Here is a 21,700-nt window from a genome sequence, read left to right as displayed (position 1 = left end):
ATCTTATATCTGTATTTTTTTCATTAGATTCCGAGTTTGATCGCAGATATAGTCGAAAAGTATTGCATGATGCCATGGACCTGAATCAGCTTCTGAAAGGTGATTTTTAAATTTTCTTTTTACAAAATACAGCATCTGCCACTTGTTGAAAACAGCTGGGTTCTAATACACAGAGAGAGTGGGATTTTCATTCACCATGTGTATTTTTAAAACTGGTTGCTGTTTAAGTGGTGTTGATCTAATTCTTGGAATTCTTCTCTGTGTAATAGTACTGATTCTGCAGTAGAGAAAAGAACCATGCATTGGTTTGCTTATACCTAGAAGTAAGATACACAGACAGGATGAATCTAAAAAAGGCCTGATATATTAATAAATTGGGCAATAAAACTGCACATGGATCTTAAGGTGTACTGGACTATGGCACAATTTAATATCTAAATTAAAGCATCAACCTTTCTGTTGAAAGGCTGGATTGTCAACCTCCAAGACTGAAAGACAATCAAAATTTCATTGCATTATAAATGGTATTCATATACTTCAACTTCTAGTACCTTTTTGATAATTAAACAGGAGTATTTGAAGTTCTTTTCTGAGCTAGGTGTCTGACTTCTAAAATAGCATAGGTTGAGTAAAGGTGTTTTAAAAAGAAAAATAGCAGATAATCGTTACTAAAACTTGAGTGGTTGCTTCTGGCTAATAGACTTTAAAAATGTTAATAATGAAGCCTAAGAAAATTTGCAATCTCTTTCCCTGCACTCATTGCACACCTTCATTGTATGGGGTAAGAATACCCTGGATGATCTCAGATGCATATTTTAAGGTCTACATGGTGCTTTTGCATTTGTTTTCATGCCCCAGAGTTTTCAGTACTAAAGTCTGTGGAATAAAAAAGGCTTGAATCAAGAAATCTGCTGATCTCAAGTGAGGAAAGCCTCTTGCAGGTTAGGTCTGGTACATTCCAAGCCAGGTTTGCTGTGTTGAAGTAAGCCTGGCACGATTAAAACTGCATGTGTGGTGTTTCTTCACTTTGCACCTTGCCAGACTGAGCTTCTAGTGAAGAAGGATTTAGAATGTATTGTACACATAGTTTATCTTGCCTATAAGTTAGAACTGAGGATTTTACTTGTATGGAAATTCTTCTGATGTTAAGAAAAGCAACACTAGCAATCAAGAAAGGTAGAGCTTTTTCTCATCCCTAACAGTCCTTGTGCTTCAGTCATTCTTTCATACTAGAAACAATTCCAACCAGTTGTCAAAACATGGTGTCAGAAGAATTGTTGTTAGGCAATTGAAATTATGATGTCCTATGTCCTTATTTGTTCCCCATTAGCAAGAAGCGATTTAATAACCAGTGATTACCAATGGATTCATCTCATCCCTAAAAGAAATGGGTATTATTGCTCAGAGTAGGTATTCTCAGAGATGAATCTCTGCTGGGGAGAGGAACAGAGTTTTCAGTTTTTTATCAAAACTGAAAACCAGTTCTAAATAACAATAATAAAGATAGAGTAATGAGGAGTAGAATTCATATGGTCTAGCAGCTAATGTTCCTGATTAATGTGTATATTACTCCCAAGTGCCTCTCTAAATTGGCAAACACAACATAGCTTAATTTGTTTGGGCATTTTGAAGTTTAAATGGAGCAGAATTATTAATGGTGGAAAGTAACTAGTCTGGGAAAATAGGAGCTAATCTTATTCTGAGTTATTGCTTGCAGATTTTTTTGTACACGTTAGGAGAAAAAAAAGTGCAAATAATTTTCTCCCGCCCACCAGTCTCCATTAAATGTTCATCAGAACTGCCTAGGCATAAATGTTGCTTCAAGTGAGAACACTGCAAGCCCAGACCTGAGTGCATGAAAAAAAATTAAATAATCATTATTTGGTTTTAAAGCATAATATTCTTCCAGTACTTTATACTGATGTAGCATTTTATTTAATTTTTTTTTCAAATATTCTTGTAATATAGCTGGACCCAAGCATTTACAGCAGTTATACAAGTTTAATTTCCCAAGGTCCCCAGACACTTGCAAAAATTTCCATGTGAACTGTTACTATGTTGTTTCTATGGGGCACAGAGTAATTAATTTTGTATGATTATTCACATCACCAGTGCATACATTTGGGAGGACTGGAATCTCTTGTATTAAAAAAAGAATTGCAAGAACAAAAAATTTGTTTCTTTGAACAAATCTCGTTTTGCAAGAAAGAAATTTGTTCAAAGAACAAGTTTTGAACTAGCACAAGAGTCTTGTTATTAGAGGTAGCAAGGTAGTTTGTGTATCTTAAAGCAGAATTAATTTGAAGTGTTTAGAAACTGTTGCAGTTAGGTTTAAAAGTAGTTGAAAAAGTTTTTGCTTTATATGTCCTTTACCTACTTGTTTTTGTATTGAAAACTATTCATTTGTAAGCATTTAAAAAATTGTATTAGACAAATATTTATCGTGTCTTTACAACTCCTAAAGCTATGCTTGTTCTTGATAAAAGCCAAATTTTCTATTACACATTTCTTAATAAGGTAAAATCTCATAACACAGTTCTAGTTGGAAATCTCATAATTCCCCTGCTCTATATTGCATTTTGATTGGTTTTAGATGGGTAGTGCTGATAGCAGATGTGATTATAAATTTTCAGGTAGAAATACAGTTTTTCTGTTGTTTCATGATGTTATATAGATCTTTGTATGCAATTGTTTTGTGATTCCATGATGTTTCCATTTCGCTATAAACCTTACAGATATTTCAGAAAAGTAATAACTGAAAGCAATATTCTAAACCTATACTAATAAAAAATGTCAGAGCTATTTCCTCTGCTGTACTCTTGAGTAATCTGAACACAAAAAGGGAATTAAGTATGACAATGCAAAGAAATAGATTGTGAAAGATTGTTTTTGAAGGCAATTTCATAAATCACCATGTTAGAAAGCTGGGAATAAAATAAATTGGAACATTTTCTGATGCTATTTTGCCTGATCCATATCTTGATTATTATGCAGATAAAGAGATGGGTTAAGTATATGAGTGTGAACTAAGCACTCATCTATCTCGACCCATTATGCTAAAGATTTGCTCTGTCTCTAGACAGATCTCATGATTTCTGTAGTCCAGAATAGAGTAGTCTGCTAAAATTGCTCTGTATCTCTTTATCTAAATTTGTTTGGTATCAATACAGTGGGATAGCACGAGGTATATACAGTGCTAAACAATTTAGTACTTTGTGTTTTCTTCTCTGTAAAATGGGGTTGATACCTGCTTATTTTACAGCAGTGTCTGTGAGAATTAGTCTGTAAATCCATGGTATTAGCTATTATTAACTTGAGGAGGCGGTGTGGTGAGGTAAGTAGAGCAATTGGCCACAGACTGAAGTTCTATCCTTGAAGCTCTCACTGACCTCTGTGCTGATAAATCTTTTTGCCTCTTCTATGCCTTAGATTTTTAAAATAGAGGTTCCTCTGTGAAAAGCTCTATAATATAAATATCATGATTATAAAAGTAAAAAGCTCTGTGTTTCTGAATAAAATCTATTGTAGAAAATTAAATAGCAGCTTCAACTCAACATGAAGCAATTACTTCAGCTTTTTTCTTTCATGTAATTTGTCACTCAGGAAATAGAACAAGTTTTGGTAACTGAAACTTCGTTCTCTTCAGGAATATCTTATCTGTGTGCTCATTCATGCTGAACTAGTGTATTTGTAGAAAAGCTGCTAAGCAGTATCTAAATTTAAAGGAGACTCTGCAATATACACATACCCAAACTGAAGAGTTGAACTAAGCATATATAGCTGTTCTATGGAATTCTCTTTAGTGTGTATGTTCAGAGTTTGAACTAATTTTCTATATGTGTGTGTATTCATATGCTTGGTTTTCACAGGCCTAGAAACTCATTTTGAGGTAGAAGAGCAATTGCTAGCTTGTTTATATATTTAGAGTTTGAAAAGAGATTGAAAATCTGTGAGGTTATGGAGATACAGGCTTCCCCAACATTCATGAGAAACTTTGTAATTATTGGGGCAAAAAGTCCAACACCTCTATGATATCTTTCTCATGATATCAAGAAATAAATAGCAGCCCTATTTAAGCATGTTTAAATAGGGAAATTTGTACCTGAAAAGGACATTGTCCATTTCTTTAAAAAAATCCCACCAAATCTTTAATTCTCCAAAATCCCTTTTAAAGAGCTCTGTGGCCTGCAATAATGGATGTTATAGGAAGTATTTGTTTAGAGATACCACAGGGAAATAGTTTCACTCTTAAACTCTTAGATATTGATGAAGAACTGTGATTTATTTAATCCTTTTGCACATGTGGTAGTGTAGCAATATAAAATAAAATATCAGACAAGTGTAAGCATTGAAGCAGTTTATATTGGGATTGCAAAAGATACACTGAAACATACATGATTTTCATTTTAGCCTTAATACTGTTAGGATGGCTGTATCATCCTGTCCTAATGCATTTGACTTGCTAATTATATTTTATATAAGGTTTGGCCTTTTTCATTCTGCAAGGTTATTTCAGTGCTTAGAAGTTGAAAGCAATAAACGGCTTGTTTATGGCTTAAAAAAGAGTCAGGTATCTCTCCATGGAAACCAGCTTTCATAGAAATCCCGTGAATACCAGGGAATTTTCTTTTCCTGCTTACCAGCAAATGAGAAGTAGGCTCTACACTGTGCAAGTCATTATGCAAATGTTGCTGCTTATTTATCACCTACCCCAAATTATATTTGAGGTCTGACTGACAATGAAAGTAACTAGTGGTTTAGTTAAATTACTAATTACCCACTGATAGAATACGTATATGAGAGGTAAATCATATTTCATTGTTCCAAGACATACAAACTCTTTAGAAGCTTAAATCATAACCTTAAAACTCTAGTGTTATCTCATGTTGTCAGTGGCCACTGCAAAAATAGTCAGGTATACTGACTATTCAAACACATAGGCTTTGTGATTAAAGAGTAGTGTGGGTGAATGATGAATAAATCATTGAAATAACTATGAAACTGAAACACCTGAGTTATATAACATGAACTGTGCTCTTAGTATTTAATAGCATTTGAAATCTTACCCTTTTTTTTTTTTGCTTATTGATAGTGAATTGTCTCTGGTTTTGTGGGCATGTGCTGACCTCACTCAGACACCTACTGTCTTTGCCATGAAAGCAATGTTGCCAATGAGTGGTAGTATGCATTCAGTGCATATTGAACATACATTCCTGCTGTGGATTATCTAATTTTCTGTCATAGCAAGTGTGTGGAGAATAGGAATATGATGCTGTATAAATTGCAGAGGCAGGTTGGACAGATTCTCAGTCTGGTGATTGGAAGCAGTGGTAACTATTACTGCTAATTTGAAATTCAGGGGTCAGAAGTGTCTTTCTGAACCATAGAAAGAATCACCCCTGCTTCAGGGAGACCTACAGAAGTTTTTCCCTGCTGCTTTCTATATTGCTTCTGTGACTTATTTGAACATCATTTAAGGAGTGGTGATTTCTTCTGCCTGTTTTGTTAGGAATATGTATGCTGTAGTATTAGTGGTGCTCTTTCACAAAAATGACACAGTATACATTGTGTTGTCTTGTTTTTCTACTAAACTTTAGACTCTCCTGTGACACAGTTCCTTTGCAGATCAGTGTTGCATTTGTGTGGCTTAAAAAAGACAATTTATGGGTAGGGTCCAGTAAGTTATGGTTTGCTTTGCTGTGGTGTTTGCTGATTAAATTCTTCCTGAGCAAAGATCTTAACCAAGTAAAACATAACTCCAGTTAATTAACAGTTTGAAGAACAGCAAACCAGGTACTTTTACTGTGTTACCTGATCCAGTGCTTTGGTGTATTGCAGCAGTTTTGCAGCAAAAAGCTAGTTGTGAAGTTTCAAATGCATTCTTGGGTCATATAGAAGGATAATAACAAAAAGATCATTTAAGGAACTGGAGAGTTTTAGATTGGTATTTTCATTCCATCCCCTTGAAAAAACACTTGCTGCTGCATGTGTTGCATTGGGTCTGAACTTCTGATGCAAAATTAATGAGTCTTCTGTAATTTAGCCATCTGTCAATAGATCATTTACTGGGTTTTGGCAGCTGTCTGCTAAGGCTTCACTGAGTAACTTCACAACAGAACCTTTGGGGTGTTCTTAATTCTTTCTCTGTATTAATATATTTCTCTTGAGTTGTGATAAATTCAATATTATGACTGTTAGCAAGCTCTCAACCTCAAAAGTTGCCAGAAAGCTGTTGGCAGTAGTAAAGTCAGTTTCTACATTAAGAATAAATAAATAATAATGAGGCTAAGAATGAACAACATATGGAAGAAAGTGGGATGGAGTCTCTTCCTGCTGACACAGGTAGGAAAGGCTATCTTTGTGGTGAGGTGATAAAAGATGTGGATGAAGCACTCTAGAAGTGATATATATTCAAAGAAAAAGGCTAAGAAAAGGAAGAAGGAAGAAGAGATGAATGAAAAAAGGAAAAGTCTGTGTGTTGAGGGGGGATGTGGCTGAAGAAGCTGGAAGATTAGAGTAAAGTTAGTAACATTTTGTCCTTGTGTATATAAGTAGTATCCAGTAGAGCAATGCATGGATATTTACATAGATATGTATTCACTCTAGTTGCCTGATGGCTTCTGATAAATAGGAGGTGTTTAATGCTACAGAAGTTACATACCACTATCCCCAGGAGGTCTGAGTGACAAAGTAAAGCAGTGCTTCTTGAGCCCTGTGTGTAGCAATTGCTTCAGGGTTCCTTGATCATTGTTTCTAGTAGCATTTACTGACCAGCTTTGGAGTAAAAGGGAAAGGCCTTTGTTCCATGTCATTGCTCTGGTTTTATTTTTTCATCACACCTGACAGCAGTTTACCAGAAAAGTGAACAAGTCAGAAAATAGGTAGTAAGTAATTACCTTGAAGCATTTTTAATCTCTCTATAGTTCATAGTTACATCAAAAGGATATAAAGTCTCTGCCAAAGTATAACCTGCTATCTAATAGTGAATTAAAAGTCACTGACCAGTGAAGGCATGAAACATGTATTTGTACCTGAAAAAGTCTTTATCCAGAATGCAACTGCTTTAAATTGATTTTGACTAGTTGGCACCTTCCACAGAGGCAAAATAATTGTTGGAAATTTGTGCTGACAGTCATTCAGAAATTTAAATGTCTCCTGTAATAGACTTCATCATCAATAGCATTGATACCACAAGACTAGGTCAAAACTTGAGTTTAACAACTGTTCTTTGTCTCAACTGGATTTCCACTTTTGCATATGACATGCAGTCCTCTTTAACCCATGAGGTGCTACAGATACAAGGCAAAAGCTCCATAATAATACAATTATCAATTATGTGACATGATACCTCCTTCAGATAGTTGTTCAATTTACTGTCATCTGGCTGTGTTCTGCAGTGCTGATTTTGCCTGTTCCAATAAAGGCATTCTGTAATATTTTCTACTGAGATGTATGCTGCAGCTTGATGTGAATTGTGCAGCTCTAGTTATTTTCTTCACATTTCTCTTTGTCCCTTGTAGGCTTATCCAGATGAGTCTCATTCCAGGTTTGTCTCCTCCAATGGTGTTGATGGCTGTACTAGTTTTACCTTGAGAATAACTTACTAAACTGTAGAGATGTTTCTCAAGACATTTATATTGTATTAACGTGTTGGTTGGCACACTTGATCTGCGCTAGTTTACATTGGTTTTGAGGTGATTTGCATCTTCTCTTGACAAACAAAAGCAGAATTTGCTACGGTGGGCAACCTCACAGTTAGAACTGCCTAGGAACAGTTCTTGTCTATATTGGCTAGTATGCTGACTTCACTAATTTCTAGATGAATGTTGAAATTCATTAAATGTTTGGGTTTTACATTTTGAATACTGTTCTTAAATTACTCAAAGAAAGTAGCAATATTTACTTGCATCAATTCTGAAATAAAATCAGTTGAGATACTGCAAGAAAGATTTAATTTCATTTTGAAGTAAGAAAATGCTCTTCATTCTTTGAGTTTTCTTCACTGTTAGGCTGCCTCAGACATCTCTTGCGAACACTAGGCTAATGCAGAAGTGTTTGCTGAGGAAATATTACTGCCTGCCTAGGTTTGGTTTTTTTCCTTTCTGCTTTGAATGCTTTTTTTGCCTGTGTGGGACTTCTAGGGGTAAAAATGAGGGATGTCTTCTGAAGGCACTGTGATATTGGAGGAGTGTGGGGAATGGCACAAGTAAGGCTTTTTTTGTCTGTGTCTCAGCTCCAAGAATCTGTCTAATCTAACCAGGTACTGCCATTCCTGTACCACAGCTAATGCAGTGGTTTGATGGGGTAACACCATGAAGCAAAACACACAGCCGTTGCCAGAAGACTGCTGCAGAGCTTTAGAAAGCAAAGGCTTAGAAATAGGTCAACAGCAAAGCTCCAGTGGAACTGTAATAAATGTAGCTGGCTCTGGCTGAGTGAACTTTTCCAGTTATCTTGCAATTGTGCTCATCAAGTTGCTGTGTATTTTTAAGTGTGCATTCTTTGTCTTGATACCTTATTATCATTATTTGGTTGTTGTTTGCTTACTGTTTTAAATTTCCATGTCCCAGTAATTTTTCTTTTGTTATATGTGCTCACTCATTTCTCTCCATCCATTCAATTTACTTTCATCATTCCCTTTGCATTTCCTCCACCAACACAATGTAGAATTGATTTAGGAGTTAAGTTTCAACAAAATCACTTCAGGAAATGCACTTTGTGCCTCTGTGTCAGGCTTCCCCAGTGTAAGTTTTCTGTCTGAAACATTGTATCTATTCTGCCTCTTAATTGAGATGGATACCCTAGATAAACTTGGGAGCAAAGTTTAATTTTTTTTTTATGGCAAACATCTAAATACTAATTTATGTTTTAATTCTTGGTTCTAGTTTATGTTTACTCCTGGGTTCCTGAAGCTGTGTTTTCTAATCTCCTTGTTTATTTCACCTTTTGCTATTTTAAAGCTTTCTTACAGTTGGATAAAAAAGAACAAAAACTAACCATCGATCAGCCATCTAAAGGAATAAGGAAAAATTACTCTTTCACAAATGAAGAAGTAAGACAGATTGATCGGGAAAACCAGAGGTTGCTAAAGGAGCTGTCCAGACAGTCTGCAAGGCCAAGGAGAAGCAGCACGCTGAAGAAGGTGTCTGTAACACCGCCTAGATTGTACCACAGTGCCCTCAACAGGCAAAAAGAGCAGCAGAGGATTGAAAGGGAAAACCTGGTAAGTTTTCTGTGTGGATGTGGATCAGTAAATTGAGAAGGACTATCTCTTGTCAGATGAGCTGTTGCTAAATACTTAGAAGATTGATGAGGCAACACATGGACATTTACTGCAATAAGTCTTCAATAAATTTCCATTACTGTGGTGTTGGAATAATTGTTCTTATGGGTGAGTTTCTTGGATTTTTGGGAGAGAGGTGGGAGTAATGATGGGGTTTTTTCAGATGGAAATAGATTTCAGTTTATATGCATTTGCTCTACTTTGGTATCGTTTAATTTAAGAGGAATGACTAAAACACTGGACAGCAGTCTGACTGTTCATTCTGCTTCATTCTGACTACTAGTTTCTCAAAAACAGGCTTGCATAAAATAAAACAATATGATAGCATCAAACTCATTATATTTGAAACACAGAGGTTACAAAATCAATGTCAGTTCTGGTTTTTGACTCAAAGCTATCTCTGTCTTTGAATATTTGTTACACTCTGATTGCCACAATGCAATGGCAATTACAATTGCTTCTTCACTGGAAAACAAAAATTCAGACACATTTGTAGTGATATTGCCAGAGTTCTCAAATAATAGAAGTAAAACTGTTTTGAATAAGATACTTTTAGTAATTGAATTGTAATACATACATGTAATAGCATTTTATTATGTCTTATGTATTTATCAGTGTGTTTGAAAAAACCATACAATTATAGCTTAAATAATTGGAAAATGTGTACTGGAAGTAATTTATTACTTTTTAGCTTCTGTGTACGTATAGGTTGCAGTTTCCTTTTCTGTACACAGAGAGATACAGATTCAACATGGAGAAAGTCTGATTACTGTATTTGGGAAAATCTGTTAGGCTTTCATTCTTCCAGCTTTCAGACATCTGGATTGTTCAAACTATGAAAATTAGGAAACTTTCTTCCCAGCTCCACTAGACTGCAGTTCACATTATACTTTAAAGTCTGAAAGAATTTAGCACAAGATTTTGTTAGAGATGTGTGATACTTGTCATTGGCTGGGAAAGAAATGTGTTTAGGTCAGTAGGAGGGTGTTGATGGTGTTTATTTCAAATGTTGAAAACAGGTCTTGCTCTACCACATGAGCCTTGTTAATATAGCTCCTTAGGTGTTGGGGAGGAAGTGCTGTGCCACAGTGCCTCAGGATATAACAGTTATATGCTGTACTGCATAACAATTGATGATTACAGTAAATGAATGTATAGGATATTTTAAAATACACTTCTTTTTACTCAAAGCCACAACCCCTTTCTCTTATGATATATTGCAGTGCTGGTTCAAGACTGTCATGACTTCGCAACTTTTGAATCAAAAATGCAGTACACATAAACACATAGTGATTTCACATATTGCTGCTTTAGTACACATTAGAGATGAATGGTGGTTGCATGAAGTCTAAGAAATAGTATTCCTCATTTACTTATTCATTTATAGTTTAGTTGTTGTTGTTGTCAGCAATGTGAGTGGACATGTTTGATATGAGAATTAATGTTAGGACATTGTGTTAGTTTAGACTATAAGAGCATTTGGTTTATTCTTTTCCCCAAACTCAGGGTGATATATTCTGTTCTTCTTTTTGGATCAGTGATTCATCAGTGTAGCTCTTCCATTTTGTTTAACTTTGCTATCATTTTTTTCAAAATTGTTTAATGTTTTTATTATGTTTTAAGTGTATGTACCCCTAGAGCGTCACAGTTTTAACATACTGACTTTTGTAGCACTACCTTTTGAGATTAGAGGTGGGACATACTTTGAGACTGTAAATGAAAGAGCAGCCCTACCCTGCTCATTGATGTTGTTTTTTTTCTTTATATTGATAAAAGTATGTGCTTTATGAATCTGTTTTCTTCTGGTCAGCAGCTTTCCTCACCTTCATAAATTTAGAGGTGGAATTGGTGGAATTCTATGGAACTTTTCTATCAATCTTTCTTCTCTTACTTCTTGGGAATCTTTTTTTTTATACAAGACCTGAGGGTACTGCATAGAGGATATGGTGTTTGATACACCTTTGTAAAATGTTTGTTGGAGAAGGATGCAGAGTTTTGTAAATAATTCAATGATAGAAATCTGCAACAGTAGTCTCTGCAGGGGATTAAAGAATTTTGATGCAGAGATTATTTTTTGCTGGTGTTGGCTCAGCTTTTATAATTTTTTGTCATGAGGTTAACAACTTGGCTATGGAAAATGTTCATTTGTTCCACCAGAACATTGTTGGAGTAATGCCTGTACTTACAGTTATCAGAAAGATTGATTTCTCTTGCAGGCATTTAGTATCAGAAATGATGCAGGAAAGTAAGTAAAATTTTAGGAAATTAGAGAGGATTCTGAGTGCTTTTGTGCTCCCTAGCTTTGTGAAGGGGTGCCAAGAGGTACAGGAAATATATCTTGTTCTCACTGACTGTGTTAGAAAGAGCAATGACAGATTAGCAAGATGCATTGCTCTGATGAAAAGTAGTTTTAAAGTACTGATTAGCAATTTATGGGAAAAGCACAATTAGCAAAACAGATGACTGCTAAAATTAATGCCAGAATTTTGTAATTGCTGCTTTTACTGTGCTTTCATAAATGGAACCTACTTTTAGTTGCTTTTCAGAGCTAGCAAGATCAGAGTGTGTCTCTTGCCAATAGAGGATGCTGTTGATTCAGAAAACATTCTACTCTTGTGTTTGAAAATAATTTCAGTCCCTCTTCAGTGGAAAGGAACTTAAGTGTGACTGATGTGTTGCTTTGTTCCCATGTCTGCATATATGTGTGCCTATTTGTATTGATACAGTAATCATTTTCACCACTGTAAATAAGATGCTGAACTTAATAGACTATATGCCATTGAAACTTTTAATGGTTTATTTTTGGTTTTTTATTGGTTTATTATTAATGTAATGCTTGGCATATACAGGGAAGTGTTTGGGGTCCTTGAAATACTGATTTGCAGTAATCACATAATTCTTCAGTCACTTCATCAGAACTTAGAAGACATTCATATCTCTGTGTTTTCTGATGGGTTTTTCATCATTTTTATTAATTCTGACTAGGATTTAGCTGTTAGATGATCTCAGTGAGCTAAGCTGCTATGTTCAGTCAAGTTCCTAGGGAACAGTGACCTTTTGAGGTCACATTGGAATTTCACTGGAAGATCTCAGCAGCTCTGGTAGGGGCATTCTCAAACCTTAGCTCAGGAGAGATAAGGGTGTTCCTTTTTTGTGGATATTTGGTCTTTCCACACATTCCTTCACATTCTTCCTATACCTCATGCTGTTATGGCTCACTGCACATAAGACTCCATGTTCCTCATTCCCTCATATCTTATTCCCGCAAAATGCACCCTCAGTCCTAATAGATCCAGCTCTGATTCCAGTTCCAGTATAATGACCCTTCCACACAAATTTAAACAAAAAACACTTATTGTGTTTCTCTGCAAGGGCTTTCTCTTTTCACTTACTTGGTTTCCTGAGTCCTCTGTGCTGCAGATTTATTATTGCCCTGGCCACCACTTGTTGCAGTCAGTGGCCTCTACCAGCACAAGGATTCTTCAGGGAGACTTTCCCTTCTCGTGCAGTCAGAGCTGGCTTTGTCCTGCTGGAAATTCTGAATCTTCTTTAGAAATGCATTTATTGTGCTGCCGGAAATGAATGTGTATTTATTTGTCTCCATTTGATTTAATGGCACAAATGTGCTGTCATAGTTGGGTGGGGACTAAAGGGCAAGGGAGGGACAGTGCTTTTGGCCATCCCCCTACCTGGCTGACACCATGTACAAAGAATATTCCTTTGATCCTGTGCTGCACTGTGCCTGCCCTGCCAACTGTGTTGTGCTGCAACAAGGGAAATAACTTCTCAGCATAGAAAGAAGTAGGAGAAGGGCCACTGGTTCATCAGGGTTGCACATTGTACTTTCCTCCCCAGAAGTATTCCATACTGCTTTTTCTCTGCCTTCCCTTTTTCCTGTCCCCAAGGACTATCCCCAGAGTTAGAGAGCATCACCAGGCCTTAGACACTGCGCACTTACATGGTTGTGTTCAGTCTCACTGATCTCAGTCAGGAGGAGAAAGCTGTGCAAAATGCAGTCGTGAAAGACAGTGTAGTCTTGTGTGGTATTAGGAACTCAGAAATAATCATGTTGTATTGATGACTCCTCAGAAACTCAAGTACACAGAATCTTATATGATATTTTCACTTACGCAGTTCAAAGGTGGTGTATGCCAAGCCAAAAGACAAAATGTTCCTGAGATGAAAAAATGCAATGCCAAAAGGTTTCCATGGCCTTGTCATAACAGGAAGCTGTCAGGCTGTGGGATTTGCACACAGATGTGCATGGCTAAAATATCCTAGAGTACAGTACAGATATAGTGTAATTCTGTGATGATAGTATTTAGGCTATAGGCTCTTTGTGGTCAGATTTTTATGGTCTTCATATTCCTGACCCAGACTAGCACTGCTATGGTAATTATAACAAAGACTGACTAATTGGCATGTTCAAGGAAAATTTTGAACACTTTGCAAAGTGCTTAATTTTGTGGGATTTTCTTTTCTGTACTCTTAACCTACTTTCCTTGTGGTGTTGCCAGCCACACATAAACTTGATAGCTGTTTAGTTAAAAAGACTTTTCTGTAAATTGAGCACCTTTAAGAGTTGTCTGACTGTTAAGAGTTTGTCGGGTTAGAGCTAGTTAATGCAACTGGCAATTAAAGAAGATTACAAACACTTTTATTGGTAAGAACTAAAAGCTGTCCTTGAATGCAATTATCTGTTTCCCCCTAGACTCTGCAAAGGGACAGTGTGATCACTAACATCAGTGACATTAGAGGAGGTGTAATATAAATAAATTTGAACAGCTGTCAAGGCACACTGGTCAGCTGATTAGGATTCACAGGAGGTGAAACTGAAGCCTTCATACTTTTGAAAAGAAAAGTAAAATTTTTAACCTTCTCTCTGAACTCAGTTTGAGTGTTACATTTTCAGTGGGTTTTTTCCTTCCTTTTTCAAAATAGCTGCAGAAGAGTCTGTACTACTTATGCTTGGGGTTTTTTTCTTTTTCTGACAGAGCTTTAGAATTACCTTCAGTGCTCTCCTGATGTGTCCAAAATTGAATTAGCAGATTTTTTTTTTTTGGCTCACTATATAGCAGCAGTTTTTTGATTGTGTTGGGTTTCTTTGTTCTCAAATTGTTGGCATTTCTGACATATCCATCATTGACAATATGTATTTTAGTATCTTTATAGATGCTAATCTATGTCCAGATGCCTAGATTTATAAAGGATTATCCTGTTCCTAGAAGGTAGTCATGCCAGGAACACCTTCTGTGACTTGACTTTTTAAAATATTCTACTTTTACTGTAAACTCAGTATTAAAGTAAAAGAAGACCGGGGGAAATATAAGCCAGGGAAGTCTTTTGACAAGATGAGAGCTCATCAATGATACAATCATACAATGATACTATATATGTTTTGAGCTTGAGTCAAGAGCTCTGAGCACCTACAATGTAATTTAGAGCAACTAATAACATTCCTGCTGTTAGTGTCTGTTCCTCTTTTTTTTTTTTTAATTCCTTAAAATTTAGTTGGGAACATATATTTGGTTCTAAACACCTGAGTTATGTTCTGTAATCTGATTCTTTGATTGTTGAGATCAGTGATGAAATTTCTATTTACTTCAGTGATGCAGGATTAAGGCTCCGGAGATTTGGTACTTCAGGAGAACAAGGAAAGCATCAGCTTTCTTCAGTTTGTTTCTCAAAAGGAGAATAAAAAGAATTAGTAGATTTGTATATATGGCTGAAAAACAACATTTGCTCAAGGTACTCCTCTGATAAGGACCTCAATATTCTAGGGTTGGTAGTAAAGCCATAAGAATCAGACTAGTTCCGGGTTACAGATTCAGTAGGTCAGGGCTGCCGTTTCGCTGTGCCCATGCGTTCATTTCTGCCTGCAGCAGGCTGTTTTCCAAATGGCAAAATTCACAACTGAAAATAGCATGGACGTTAACCTGCCCTTGGTACAATCCACAGCAGAAGGCAAGGGAACCACAGGAGCTCTTATTCTCTAGAAAAGCTTTCCTTCAGACACTGCTGCACCACAGAATCTTAGCTGCTTTTTCTGTGGCTTGGTTTTTTTTTTTCCTTCATTAATGGTGACTCAATACTTTTCAAAATGCAGGCATAAAAGCAAAAGCAGACAATTTTATTTAAATTAGAATTAAGTAGGCATATATATATATATGTCTATATAAAAGCCAGTGTATTCAGAATCAAGCTTGAAATTACTGCAGTGTTAAGGTATGCAAATTCTATGAGGTTGTTACAATTGAGTGCAGACTTGAAACATGCTCGTCTCTCACAGGAAAGTCACTTCTACAGTTTACCTGATCTATTTGTGATGGAACTGAATGTATTGAGAGCTTCCATTTTTAATACTGAAGGTAAAATAAGTGATCTCTGCAAATCTAAACATATATAGTTGTATGACGAGATGTGGATGAAGTTGTGAGAAAAATGTTGGCTATAACTTTTAGAGACAAGTCTACCATTTCATGTTCTGTAACTGGCTTTAGTGAGGAGCTATTTCTAGCTGAAGTCCTTCCTTTGACTTTTGCTTACTTAGGTATTCCTGCTTACCATGAACTGGCTGGCACTTGATGCAAGCACTTGTGACATGTTACATCTGAGCCAAAGTCACTTGTCCTTTCTCTCTTGTGCACTCTGTGCAGGTTTCCTGTGCCCATGCATAAACTACCAAGAGTTTGTAGATTCCTATTATAGTTATACAATGACAACTGGCATCCTCTGAATACTATACTATTTCCTAAGTCACTTCTTGTAAATTTTTTTCTTATTAAAAAGAAAAAAAATCAGTACATGACTAAGTGTGCAGTTTAATGGTGATAGTTTCTTGACCATACAAGTATATATCTAGACAATGCATCTTATAAAGAGAGTTATCTTTAGTACTTTGGAGACTGTGCAAGCACAGTTTGCATTCTCTTGTTGATAGGATGCGTGTCACAACCTGGACCAGCGAAGGTTGTGTCATTGCCTAATGTTTGCCAGCCATCAAATGAATTGAAATTAGTTAAAAGAGAAAATAAATAGATCTGTGTGAGGCAACTACTAAAAGTGCAATATATTAAAAATGTGAAGTTGTTAATTGGAAGTTGCATGTAGCTGGGTATTTCCCAATTTGTCCTCTTATCAGGTTCTTTTTTTAGATTATTGAAATGTCTTAAGCCATAAGTTCTGTTTCAAGTAGAAATAATTATGCAGAATAGGAAATTGTGTCTTTAAAATACTGTGTAAGTAGTTACTCCAATACATCACTTGCCACATGATTTCAAGTGCAATTTCAACAAGAGGAAATGATGTCTGTATCAATGATTTCAAATAGAATCTCTTAAAATTAGATTATGGATAAAATGAAGTCCTGTAGATGTTTGTGCTTTGCTTTTGAAATTAGTTTCACAGAACTGGGGTCAGTAATCCTGTCTGGGCTTCCTATAGAGCAATATAAAATGGTCTGTTTGCAAAGCAAAGATTTAAAAAAAAACCCCAAACTTCTCATTCTTCTAGAAATTTAGATGGGAGGAGTAACCAAAAGCAGGATTAGAATAGTGGAGCCCATTTCTTCACTACCTTTGGTGATAGTCACCAAATAAACATATTGTTTCATATCACCATAGAGCACAGAGAATTGTGATGTACTCAGAGTAGGACTGATGATGTGCAAATGATAGTTAGAATTTGTGTCATAACACTGAGAAAAGAACTGAATAGCAGAGTAGCCTATGCTGGTCACCAGTGGAGGAAATCCTGTTGTGTACTGCTAAAAATTTTGGGCCTTTTTGCAGTTCAAAAAAGAAGTCAATTTGTGACTGTTTTACAGCACCTTGTTCATTTTTTCTCTTTCTTGATGACATTTTTCTTCAATATTAAGGCTTTCCTGAAAAGACTGGAAGCAGTGAAACCAACAGCTGGTATGAAGCGTTCTGAACAACTGAGGGACTATCACCGCCAGATGAGCTACCTGAGTTCTTCACCTTCTCTAAGAAGGGCTAGATCTCCTTTCAGCCAGCTTAGTCCCCCAAGTAAGTACTTTGAAGTTGCAGATTGTTCCATTTCTTTGCAGTATCTTTTTATAATTCAGAATTGTGAAGCACTTACTTGTTAAGGACAGCAAATATGGTCTTTGTCATCTTTAGATTGATTGTTTATCAAATGGAAGTCATCAAAATTATTTTTCTAGTCACCAAAAGCGATTACGATATGCATTGCTTTGTTGCCATCCTAAATTTCTAATAAATGATCTTGTCAATACTCTTTTCCAAGAAGAAAGAAATCCTTGTAGTAAAGTATTTCTCATTTTGCCAGTACCCTTTATCTAAAGAAGAAGGAGGGAAAAAGAAACCCAAACAAAAACCCCAAAATAACATCAATGAATGTTCAAATTCTCATTCCGAAAATTTAGATCTACTGATAGGGGCCTTGTTTTTCTCAGAAATTCAATGTGTAAGGTGGGAAGTAGACAACATATCTCAGTAGAACCATATGTTTCAGGTTTAAGAACCAAAGGCTTGAATTTTTTTCCTGATCATTTGTAAACAACTCATCATCAACTCTTTTGCGGTTGTATTCAATTTACTGTGATTTGGTTTGGTTTATTTGGTTTATTCTGAGAGCTAGGGTAATGAGTGTTGCAGTACTAACATGGCATGAAGTTTTCTGTTGTGTTGAGCATAAGCATTCTCCCTTTGTGTGTTTGTGTGTTAACAGGAGGAACTTCAAGATCATCCACTGTACAAAGTGCACTGAGCCAGAGGAACGAAAAACCCACGTCTGATTCAGCCAGTGGGGCATTACAGAGACCTAAGTCTACTAATGTTTGTGCTGCCTGGTTATAAGTGTGTTCTTTGCCTTGTATACTGAGATGATACTCAAACTTCTATTTTTAGTGGTTTTGTAAATTCTATGTGCAAAAATATTTTCTGCATTGTTCAGTGATTAAAATGCATTGCATTTAGAGTAATTGCTTATAAAATGGTCTTAAAATTGTATAAAACACTTCTGTCAGTGTTTTCCATGACAGGAAGAAGTTATGAAAGAGAAGGAGGTATTTCAATGGACACATTAAATAGAAATATAACTGTTAGACTCAGGTCATAAGTGGAATTTGTATCCATAACATGGAAGGACAGAACTGCTGCACTAGAAGTGCAAAATGTAAATAAAAATTTTAAAATATGAATAATACTTTAAAATAATGCATTACACTTCTAAGCATATGCTTAATTCCTGGATTGTCCTTGGTTTACATCCTGGCTTTATGTAACAGCCTTCTGAATTTTGTGGGTCATGTTCTTGTGAATGAGAGAAGCTTTAACAGCAGTGTGAAGAGGTGAAAAGCAGATTATGTATTCCTCCACAGTCAGCTAGAATACTGAGGTGCAGAAGACAATGTCTTGCCACTGTTAAATGTTCAGCACCTGGTGTGTTTGGTATGCAAGGCTGCGTCTCTTCCAGATCAAAAGGATTTTGGAAGTTGTACTGGACTTGGAAGATGTACTGGGATCTTTATGTAGGAATGAAACATCTGATGTTATCTGAACAACAGTAAGGACTGAAGTAAAAAGTAGTTTCAGATTTAGTCTAAATAAGTTCTGGTTACTTCTCAAACTAGAGAATACTGTTAAATAAGGGAAATAGTTCATGGCCCTGCTTTGCAGATGTGTGTTCTTCTCAATGCAGAGATGTAAACTTGAGCTGCAGGAAACATCTTGAACATTGATTTTAATGACTTCTAACCAGGATTTAGGGGGAAAAAAGACAATAGAAAACAAAGTGTCATTACCTGTTTTAAATGTCATGTTCTTATCTAATATTTGTAGTAATGTCCGATAAGCTCCAATAGCAACATCCGTTTACGAGAGGAGTAAAATTTGATGGTAGTGGTAATCACATTAGTAGGTGGTGTGGTTTATTTCTATACATAAAGGCAGACTTTCAGTGAGCTTGTTTTGTATGGCTGTAGCCTTATAAAGAGTACAAATTGTGATGCCACTATCTGTGGATATTGCTGAAACTCTGCTTGCTTCCCCAGCTTCTTCCCAGGAAGGAAATTGCTGTATTATGGATAACGAAAAAAAAGCTGTATTTGGTAATTCTGGGTCTTTGACATGAAAAGTGCATTATTCTTTGCTAGTGCTTGCATGAGGGCTTAGGCTTTCAGGTATTCTGCATTGTAACACACTTTTTACTCGGTTCTTGTGATAGTTTGGCAGAGCTTCTTCACATGATGACCCGCAGATCAAATTTAGCTGTTTGACAATATTTGGAACTTTTAACTTTAAGCAGCATTGTGGCAAACAGATTTGTATTGTAATTACTATTCATGGTTAAGAACTGTTAACAATTTCTTTGTATAGTGCTGCTGTATTTATTTCTATTATTGTGCTAATGAAAATTATTCTCTATTTAAAGATTTTTGTCCTTCAATGTGAATATCAGAGAAACAGTTTAAATACTTCTGAATGTTCATATTATAATTTTTTTCTGTGAAGAAACTCACACAATGGATTACTTTTAATTGTTTCATCTTATTTAACTTTGGTATGAAAGTGTCAATTTTGTACGTCATTTGTAAATCATAAGAAATAAAATATTTAACATGAATTGTCATTGCAGTGGCTTCTTGTTGATGTTTATAATTGGTATTAAGGTGCAAAGAAGGCTGAATAGCTTGGTAAGTAGAAAAAACATAGAAAAATGCAGGTTTTCCATTGTTCAAGTGTTAGATGTAAGGGAATAATGGTTTTGTCATTGGCTTTAGTTTGCCTGTGAGCAGTCTTGCAAAGGTACAAAAGAAGTATTATCAATTTACTGTGACAATGGGAGTTCAAGTAGAAATGGCAGACTATCTGCAAAGTCTTCTAATTTCCAACCTCTCAGAGCTGATGGCTGCATTTTAGGTTACGATTTCAGCAACTGTTGTGCTGAGTGCCACTGACTCAGGGCAGAGCTGCTTTCAGAAGAATGATTAATTCCTTCACAGTTTTGAATTCTGACCACAGGTGTCTTTATGGAGAATACTGCCTGCAATCTCCCACACTCTGCATTGGCTTTTAAAGCAGAAATGAGCCATTTACTTGTGTTTCCCATGTGCTTCATTTCATGGACTTTCTTCTTAGCCCAGTGGCATTTTCCTGCATTGATACTCCTTACTCTCTTTTTAAATAGTCCTTAATGTCTCTATTTTATTTTGCCTTTTTCTCTGGAATGTAACTTCTTAAATTTACTTATTTGAATTTTCTTTGCTTCCTCCTAATTATCTTGTTCAGATATACATTTCCCCCAAGTTTTTGTACATCTGCTTAGTACAGTGTCTCTTTGTAGCCAACTGAGATCTTCCCTAGCACATCCAAATGCCACTTGCAGCCTTATCAGTGAGCTAAATGAGAACTGGATAGCTGGATTGTGTTAGCAAGCTTCTTATAAGGAGCCATGAGGAAAGTGCAGAGGAAAAAGAAGAAAGGGAACAGAAACTGGCAGAGTTTTTAAGGAAAACTAATGTGCTTTGAAAACCAGCAGAAATATCTTCATAAACTTATGGTTTGATAGATTGCAACCCTGGTTATTTACTATGGGAAAGAAAAGAGACCAGGTATCTAGAAAAGCAAGTATTTAAAGAGAGCAACCATGAAAAAGAGAGGTGAAACTATCAGGCCAGGTTTTGTCCTGGGATAAAAAAAAAAATTCTGTATTTGGTTAATTTAAAAACAGTCTGCCATTTTTTGGCTCCGTATTTCCCAAATGCTTCCTTTTTCCAAGTGGATATTGCTTCCAGACTGGTACCTGTCTTCAGGGAGAACAGAGCTGCTGCTCTGAATCTATGGCAGACAACCAGAGCCTCTCATGCCAAGTGACAGCGAGCTAGGACTTACCTGCATCTGAAAAATGTTTCAAAGATAGGAAAAGGATGACTGGAAGCCATACATATGAAGGAGAAAAAGATGAAGGTGAGATAAAAGTTTATTTGATTATTACTTGCTTAGTCTTACCCTGCTGCCCAGAGAAATTGTGGACACCCAAATGCTGGAAGTGTCCAAGGCCAGGAACTGAGCCTAGCAGACAGTGTCCCTGCCCATGGCAAGGGTGTTGGATCTAGATGGACTCTAAGGTCTCTTCCAACACAAACTATGCTCTGATTCTGTGGTTTTTGTCCTAGGTGGATAGATAGCAAACGCTTGTCTATATGTAGTCTAACTGAACAACTGCAATGGCCACACCTCACTTTCCCTCCTTTGCCCAATCAGCCTGTTCTTCCATGCATTCACAACCCTGCAGCATCTAAAGTTTAAAAAGTGCATTAAGCATGTTCTGATCTCACTGGTAATTAATAGTGCAATGTGTTCATAATGGTTCAATGTGTAGTTATTTTAATAACTCTTGAGTATTCAATTCTAAAGTAATTTTTCAAGTAAA

At 36.1% G+C, this 21,700-nt stretch overlaps 1 protein-coding gene across 1 annotated transcript in view; it reads left to right on the top strand.

Moving 5' to 3' along the window:
• The window catches only part of CFAP97 (cilia and flagella associated protein 97), a 29,509-nt gene extending 9,618 nt beyond the window's left edge, over positions 1-19,891 (top strand). Inside the window, exons 3-6 of the mRNA XM_036381926.2 lie at positions 28-99; positions 8,961-9,223; positions 17,160-17,310; positions 17,996-19,891. Coding sequence (XP_036237819.1) covers positions 28-99; positions 8,961-9,223; positions 17,160-17,310; positions 17,996-18,123 — 614 coding nt within the window. The 3' untranslated portion in view covers positions 18,124-19,891. The remainder of the gene's footprint in view (positions 1-27; positions 100-8,960; positions 9,224-17,159; positions 17,311-17,995) is intronic.
• The last annotated feature ends 1,809 nt before the right edge of the window (positions 19,892-21,700 follow it).

The sequence above is a fragment of the Molothrus ater genome, chromosome 4 (genome assembly GCF_012460135.2).
Source record: "Molothrus ater isolate BHLD 08-10-18 breed brown headed cowbird chromosome 4, BPBGC_Mater_1.1, whole genome shotgun sequence".
NCBI classification, from domain to species: domain Eukaryota; kingdom Metazoa; phylum Chordata; class Aves; order Passeriformes; family Icteridae; genus Molothrus; species Molothrus ater.
The sequence above is the reverse complement of the archived record's forward strand: the minus strand, read 5'-3'. Positions and strand labels throughout refer to the sequence as shown.